The sequence below is a fragment of the Sarcophilus harrisii genome, chromosome 1 (genome assembly GCF_902635505.1).
Source record: "Sarcophilus harrisii chromosome 1, mSarHar1.11, whole genome shotgun sequence".
NCBI classification, from domain to species: Eukaryota; Metazoa; Chordata; class Mammalia; order Dasyuromorphia; family Dasyuridae; genus Sarcophilus; species Sarcophilus harrisii.
In genome coordinates, this window is record NC_045426.1 from 352,608,789 (window position 1) to 352,617,434 (window position 8,646).

The 8,646-nt window shown below is 34.5% G+C and overlaps 1 protein-coding gene across 2 annotated transcripts in view; it reads left to right on the forward strand.

The window, feature by feature from the left end:
* FECH (ferrochelatase) overlaps nt 1-4,543 on the forward strand; it is a 43,542-nt gene extending 38,999 nt beyond the window's left edge. For both annotated transcript variants that reach the window (XM_003759971.4, XM_023496171.2), the window contains exons 10-11: nt 783-842; nt 1,334-4,543. In XM_003759971.4, the coding sequence (XP_003760019.1) occupies nt 783-842; nt 1,334-1,468 (195 nt within the window). In that variant the 3' untranslated portion in view covers nt 1,469-4,543. The remainder of the gene's footprint in view (nt 1-782; nt 843-1,333) is intronic.
* The last annotated feature ends 4,103 nt before the right edge of the window (nt 4,544-8,646 follow it).

Here is an 8,646-nt window from a genome sequence, read left to right on the forward strand (position 1 = left end):
TTATGCACTTGAATATTTCATCTCTTGTTAAGAAAAACAAAAACAAAACAAACCCTAAATACATGTAATTTAAACTCACCTATAAGTTGGAGAAGAGGCTACAGTAAGTGATTTCTTTTATTTATTTCTTTTTGTTGTTGCTGTTGAGGCAATTGGGATTAAGTTATTTGCCCAAATTCACACAACTAATTAAGTATTAAGTGTTTGAGCCTGAATTTGAACTCAGGTTCTCCTGATTCTAGAGCTGGTGCTCTAACTATTTTGTCATTTAGCTGCTCCAGTAATTATTTCTATAAAGTTGCAAATCAAATGGACTTGAATGAAATAAATATTTTAATGAAACCTGTCATGCTAAATATGTATTTCATGTAAGGGATGAATTAGACATAGAGAATGCCATGCAACTAGTGAGATGCTGTTGGAATTGTGTTAGTCTGCTTTGTAATTTTTTTCTAGAGGAAAAAGAATGAAGCACAAATTTAAATGAAGAGTTACATTCTAAGGATAACTTAAAATGGATTAGAAACATATAATACTTGGGAGAGATAAGAATCGCATGTAGAAATAGAACAGGCATTTATAATAACAGCTATAATAACTTATAGCTCAGGTCCAATATTTTCAATTAATAGCTGCCTGTAGACACTTTTGAACCAATACTGTGGGTTGTGGTTTTGTTTGTTTGCTTGTTTGGGGTTATAGCAGATCTTTAAAAAAAAAAAAGCTATAAGAAATAAAAATGTGTATGTTTGTTGTTTTTTTTTCCTTCTCATGTGATTCAGTGTGGAGTTGAAAACATCAGAAGAGCAGAATCTCTTAATGGAAATCCATTGTTCTCTAAGGTATGCACTGTATTGCTGCTGTCTTAGTAGAACATATAGGAGAACAGTCCTCTGAGAAACTGGAACAGAATATTGGTTTCCTCACATATTAAAACATTTTGAGTTCCAATTAATTATTAAAAAAATAGAAATCAAATTCCCTATATTTACGTTTTTCCCCTTTTATCCCCCAGTTTTCCTATTTGTGCCTCTGTGCATATAAGGTTAATTTAAAATCTACTTTCCAAAAAAGCAATTATTTTGGGGTATTGGTGAGAGTATTTCATTTCCAAAAATCCTTGTCTTAACCTTCTTTAAGCTGAAGTTTCCCAGAAAAAGAAAGCTTTATTGTTTTTAGTTGATAGGATTTATGAATGAACTTTAAAAGAAAATCTCAACCCAAAAATAGTCTGATGATGATCAGGGCTAACTCAAAAGGAAAAATAAACTGAATATGAAATATATTTTTTTTAGTTTTAGCTAATCTTTGTTTCTTATCATCTGTTTTTCAGGCACTGGCTGATTTGGTTCATTCACATATCAAATCAAATGAAATGTGCTCCAAGCAGTTAACTCTAAGCTGTCCACTCTGTGTAAATCCTGTCTGCAGGGAGACAAAATCCTTCTTCACTAATCAACAGCTGTGACACATGGTCTGTGAAGCCAGTTGGATTAGTCAGGAGAACTTCTTGGAGTGACCCCACAGATACCCCAAAGACATCTCATTTTGGAGAAAAATTTTAGGAGAAGTAAAGGAACAAAATCACATTACAATATTGATAAATCCTTTGGTGCGCTTTGCTTGATGTTATGTTGGGAGTGACTCTGAGGATCCCTCTAGAGTGAATTCTGTTTTTATGTACTTAATATGCTATTAACATTCATATTTTATTCTTTTAAGCATAATGGCTTTCTTTAAGTATTGCTAGTATAATGAACATTTGGTTATTCAATTTAAATAATAACAGATGGATTTTAAAGATTAGCTTCTAGAGAAACATTTTAAATACAGATTTTGGTTTCATCACCAAAAAAAGTTTTATAGCAGAACAGATGTAGCTATTCCGTGTGAACTATAAGGATGTTTGAGATTTGTTTGCATTTCATTCATTAGTTTTTCTCTTTGTTTCATCAAAAATTTGACTTGTTATCAAAATCCTATCTTGAAAAGAAGGTACTCAGCATTCTTTCTGTGGCCTAGCAGTAGCAGTGTGTTATTGGGAGTGAGCTATGATGCCTATGTCCATCAATGATTTGTCAGAAGTTTGCCAGTGAAACTGGTCTTCTTTGTGTATTATTTTTTTCATTAATAATAGTGAGATGTGTTGATTTTAAAATCTGCTGAGATTCTTACATCCTTGTAGGTAAAGATTCAGGATTGCTAACAACATAAAAATATATTGTCTGTCATGTATAATTTTATGGAAATTTACAGTGGCATAAAGAATGTTCATGGTCTTTCCTACTGGCCTCTGAAGGTTTATATTCTCAAGGAATAATGTTACTGAGAAATTTTGATAATACCTTGATTTTTAATTTTTCTCAGAATCCCAGTGAGCATGTATATGCAAATTCTCTTCTGTCTGAGATGGTTTTCTATTCTGTATAGGTATATTTTGAAAATGAGTTTTTTAATGAAAAATATGTTTTGTAACCATGAGCTCTTAGACAAAAAGTTACCCCCAAATCCCGCAATGAAGTCAGATAATCAGATCTCACATGTTCTGATTTAAATGGATTAAAATTCAGCCTGCCACATACATAGTAGAATTTGTAATGATTACTTTTTTCCTTCTTTTGTCCAAAGCCTAACACTTTGTGTTCTTCAAAAGAGATTTTCTCTGATTTTTAAAAAAACGTTTAGAAAAATGGGAGTAATCTTCAGAGGATTATATATCTCCTGTATTCAGAATTTGCTCTGTTAATAAATATCATGACAGTGAGGTTTCTTTAGAACTATGTAGATAATATTGAACCAGTTTAATTCATGTTATATAAAATCAAAATGATATAATAGAAGGAAATTATCTTAAGACATATAAAAAATGCTCCCACTTTTATTATCCTAGTAGTAACCCCTTCTCCATATCTTAGAATACAATCTTACATTGGAAGAAGAAATTTAAAAAAGAATAAAAGAAATAAAAGGAGCAGCTGAATGTTGATCAATTGTTAAAAAAGAAAAGAAATTGGCTTTTTCTACTAGGGGACTGGATTTTTTTTATTTTGAATAGAAGCACTTGATTAGACTCTAGTTATAGGATGTTATTGCAGAACTGTTTATTGATGGCTTAGAAATTTTTTTGAGCTTTGATTTGGAATCCAGTGTTATACTGAGTTTCAAATCACAAAGAATTAGTAGTATTCCACTATTTTATCCCAAGAAACCATAATCCAACTCTTTTTTAGTCTATGAATGTGGCCTAGCTCTTAAGTATTCTTGGTTAGAGAATTTAAAGAAAGATTGAGACAGTCTAAGTTGCTAAGTTGGACCCTCTGGGTGGAAGCACAGGTAGAGCCTTAGAATCACTGCAGAAAAGACCTGCACATTCTTTCCCACCATCTTTTACCCTGATGCTCAATTTCTTCCTGAAATCTAAACGGTTGATCAAGACACGTTAAATAGTAGTTTGGACCAAGATCCTTGGTGCTGATTTGGCACTAGGCCAGCTTCTTGTATTAAGGCATTGATGTGACATTTATTTGGATCCTTAGTGATGGCATTAGGTAATTTTACTTGTTAACCTTGATTACTATTTAATTGTTGCTTGATAAGGCTAGTGTTTGGTAGGACCAAATTATTGATAGATCTTTTTTCAACTATTAGGTAAACTTTGAGAATAGTGTTTGTTTAGTTGTCAACTTCAGGATTACAAATGTCTGCTCCAGGTAATTAGCACTAAAATAATGTCAGCTCTCCTCAAACTGAGCTCCTGTACAGTACTGACTTAAATTGATGAAGCAACTTCTTATAAGGTTTGAAAGAACTGTGATTATTAGGTAATTTGGCTTGCCAAGATTAGTGTTAGGTATAGAACCTCCTTAAATACGATCCCTTAGGGATGTAACCATTTAAAGATTATACAGTTTCACTGCCACCAACCACCTTTTTATTACTCTTTGTGCAGAAAGTAAACTTACTTTATAACCTTTGAGAGAAGCTCAGTTTTGGAAACCTTTTATACTTTTCACTTTGCCAAAGTGTTTGCTAAATACAGCTGACCTGTAGCACATAATTAAGTAATTATTTACTAATAACAATAAATTTCTTTGATAATTTTCATGTAGTAAACCTCTATTTCAGTTTATTTTTAGTGTACAGCGCTAAAACAACTTAGCAGCTTTACAAGTTTCCAGAATTACATTGTGCTCCGTCCTTTTTCCATATGTCTTCTGTATAGGATTTTGTTTTGCTTTGTTTTTTGAGGCAATTGGAGTTAAGTGACTTGCTCAGAGTCACACAGCTAGTAAGTGTTAAATGTCTGAGGCCAGATTTGAATTTAGGTCCTCCTGAATTCAGGGGTAGTCTCTATCCACTTCATCATCTAGCTACCTCTGTACAGCAGTTCTTAAATGCATGATTGTGATTGTGAAGGTACAAGGGAAGAATAAGATGTTTAGTACCATATTGCCGAAGCTTTGACTCAGAGCTAACACTTTCTGCATATAGCACATCAATAATTATATTCTCTTCTTTATACACAGCAGTCATTGATATATAATGAAAAGAAAGGAATAGTAGTTCATGAAAGTGAGGGAGCGGAGCCAGACCATCTGTTTTTAAAATATGACCCAGGATCAAAATTATTTTCATGATAATACTAAATTTTAATTTCCAGTATGGTGAATATTGATAGATATAACCCATCTAAACAAAATCTCTTTGGAAGTGAATGTGCTTAATAATTTTTAAGACTATAAAGTGGTCTTGAGATTAAAAAGTTTGAGAAGCACTGGTTTAGACAATATGGAGTCACTCTGAGATATATACACATATATATGAATGACTATATATAGTCACTGATATATGTTTATGTATATAAATAAATCTATATTATACCCACATATGAGTGACTAGTCATCATGTTTGTGTGTATATATAAATATTGCTTATATATATATATATATATATATATATATATATATATATAAATACACACACACACACACACACACACACACAAATTTGTGTACCATTCAAGAAGCCATAATTGAAATATATGTTAGATGGTTTGTGCAACTAGCTGCAGATTATTTTAGATCAGATACACTGATACTGACAAACTTCAAATGTGTGAAGATTTATTCAACTTAGAGGGTTGTAACATCAGAATGAATACCGGTGAATAGGGACAGGATGAGATTTTCACCCACCCCAGAGTTCAGAATAACCACATGGCCCCTGCAAGGAAAGCTCCTCTCTGTTCTGCTCCTCCCTCTTCCCAAGGGTAGTTGCTTTGGCAGAAAGCCAGATTACTAGGAATAAGCTGCAGCTGGGGACAGAAATTAGGAGCTGTACCTTAAAATTGAGGACATCTGGTAGCTTTACCAATCAAAATATCTGTTTGTATGTGCACATACATGTTCATGTTAAGAGAGTCTTCCAGAGTCTTCATCTTCATCCCTTAGTAGATTGTTAGAGGCATTCAAAGCCAGGATCAGTTTGATGTCATTATTCCTCTGTTTTTTATATTCAGCTAATTTTCCTTTAAAAGTGCTTCCTGGAAAGCTCTGACCTTGAAGATGCATGATGGTGGTTGGGGAAAATAATTCCAATGATTTTAAGAGCTTAAAAACAGAATTTAAATTTAGTGCTATATTCAGAACCCTCAATGGAAATTAAATTCTTGGTTTTCATCAGAAAGACATGACTCTTGAGAACTATTAAATCATAATTTATTTTCTGTTGTTTATTCACCTGGCATCTGCAAATTTAAAAGTTAATTTTAAACACGCTCTGTCCTAGGATTGCTGTGAAAACAACTCTAGAACTTTAGTGTAATTGTCTCATAGTGAGAAAACTTTAGAGATCTTTAGCACTTAACTTTAAATATTTAAACAAGCCTCATAGAAATTAAATGACTTGCCCAAGATCATATACATAGTTGGTAGCCAAACCAGAAATAGATCTCAGTTCTTCTTTCTTCTACTCTGTCTAGTGTACTTCCTCTTGTTACAAATTCCCACTCTGGGAAATTGTGTTCCAATGAAGTTCTGTATGCTTATTTCAATTTTATTTTGTAAAATAAGTTTAAATGGCTAGATTTTGCCATAAGCCATTAATCTTATTTAACAGTAAATATTATCTAAAGTCTAATTATTATTGTATTGTTAATGTTGAACTTTAATGTTCTTATTGAGATTGCTAATTAACTGAAACAATTGTATCTGACAGTTTTTTATTTGTTAGCTTTCTCTTTCTGGCATAGGAAAGCATATATACTATTATAATTTTTTTCCTGTTTGATTGCTTTAACTGTTGCTATTCTTAAGATAATTTTGAAAATGTTATTATAGTTACTTAAATTTAGAATCATTGGTCTCTGTTTTTATGTAATGTTAGCTAAATGAATTGTATTACTTACCATTGAGATGGATATTGGAATTAACAGGGTTTTTTTTTTGGGGGGGGAACCCTCATATCTGGTCTGAGACATTTGTTTAAAAAAAAAATTCCTGTACAGGGAGGCTGCATCCTGTCTGTTACCTACCACTCGGTGACAGTTGCCATTTGAGGTTTCCCTTTACAGATACACAGAAGTTGACCCAGAGTACCTCATTATCTGAGGACATATAATCTCACATATAGTCCTCCCTATCCAGATATTTAAGTGAAGTGTAAACGAGCTCCAGTTTCATAACATGACAAACTGGAAGGACTAGATATGCAAATTTGTGAAATGTTCCAAGGTTTGATCTCTCATTTCCTTAGGTTCAGTCAACCAAAAATTTTAAGAATTTCTGTAGTACTGATATTCAGTATATGTACACATTCTTCTCGATTATATATTAGTTTTTTTTTTTTTTTTTTTTTTAGTTTTCACAAGTATGTATATTTCCCAAGTACAACCCTGGTGACATTGCAATAGAGAGGTCACCCTGACATCTTAAAGATTGTGGCAGTTCCTGTAACACAGGAAAGATTTAGTGGGGGACTGTATATATGGGTTGAAGCTGAACCTGGCCAAGTTTGGAGAGGTTCATCCTCAGAGGTTTGGCTACCAGATGGTGACTGGGATTGGGGCAAGGGGGAGGGGCAACGGCAGTGGTGAGGAATTGCAAAAAAACATTCTGAGATTAGGAGAGATTGGGGCCTATGATGGTAGAGGGAGCAGCCCCAATGATAGATCAACATAGAACTTTGAAGAGTAAGTAGATGCTCTAGATTAAGTCTAGATGTTTCATTGTCCCAGTTATATGTAAGCTGATAGATAAGCACCATATATTAATTGTTTTCCCTCTTTTCTCCCAAAACATTTAGCAATATATAAATAAGGTTTAACTTGAGCACCTCTTAGAGAGATCTGTGAGGAAACCCTGAAAAGGATATCTCACCGGTACCTCCCACCACATTCTGTTTGCAGGCAGGGCCTGGAAAATAGGAATGCACTCTGATTCTCCCTCTCACTGGAAATTTAAAGATAGGAAGACATTACAGCGGGTGCCCCTTTGGAGTTGGCCTTTGTTTTTTCGATCTCCAGAGGGGCCACTCTCAATATTTGCTTCATTGGTGCCGCTTCCACAGAGACAGCTTTGGCAAAGGCAGATCTTGTGATTTACATGATGGCAAGAGGAAGTGAGACCCAGAACTGTGCAGGGCCATAGAACTTCACTCCCTCCTGAATGCGGCCCATTGTCCTATCGTGGCAACCTCTTTCTCATCAGAGTGGTGTCATCATATCCTATTGCCTCCCATTTCATGGTTTCTATTTTTCCTGAAGCAAAGCAATCTTTTCTCAAAGCTGCTGTCCATAGAGACAAGCATTCTTTTTTATTGGTGTCTCTTTCATGTCATGGAAAAGGATATTCTTGCCTAAAAGACTTTAACCATATTTCCAGCACATATCCCAGCCTCATTCTCCATGTTACATTTCCATCAAAATACAGAAACGCACTTTGGCAGCTACTTCAAAATACTTGTAGACCCCAAGATCCTTTTCTGTTTCCCATGTTATTCTTCTATTCACTTCATTGTTTCTGTAGCTTTTTCCTTTGTTCCCAAGTCACAGCATTATCCTTTGTGACAATCCTTTGATCCTTAGGAACTACGAATATCTTTAGGGCTTTACGTATGATCCTTCTCTATCCCCTAAAGAGCAAGTACCAAATGGAGCCATGATGGTATCCAATAAAAGGGGCTAGACCAGCATTACATTCTTTAGAGATGGCTGTCTCTTTGAGAGCATCAAAGACATTTTGTTGCACCTGTGTAGCATACACTGTGGCATCTCAAAGCTATATGAAAGCTTGGTTATTGCCGCACTATTTAAAAAAAATAAGTGGATGCACCACTCTAAGGATATGCTCATTTGAAGGCTTCTTTATTTCTGTCTGCATTAGCACCATCTGGACTAAATTATTCCCAGATCAGGTTTCACTGACAGCTGACTGGTTTGTCATCAAATGCAGTAAGAAGCAGAGATTAGGCTCAAGGAGATAACAGCAATCCTGTGGAACAGGCCTCATGACTGGGGTGGCAAAGAGACTTCTAGATAGAGGTTCACATTAATGAATTATCCTTTAGGAGAGGAAATTGTTGCAGGCTCTCAGGGACACTAGCACTTGAGGTGACTAAAACACCTGAGTTACTGGATTTACCAAAAGT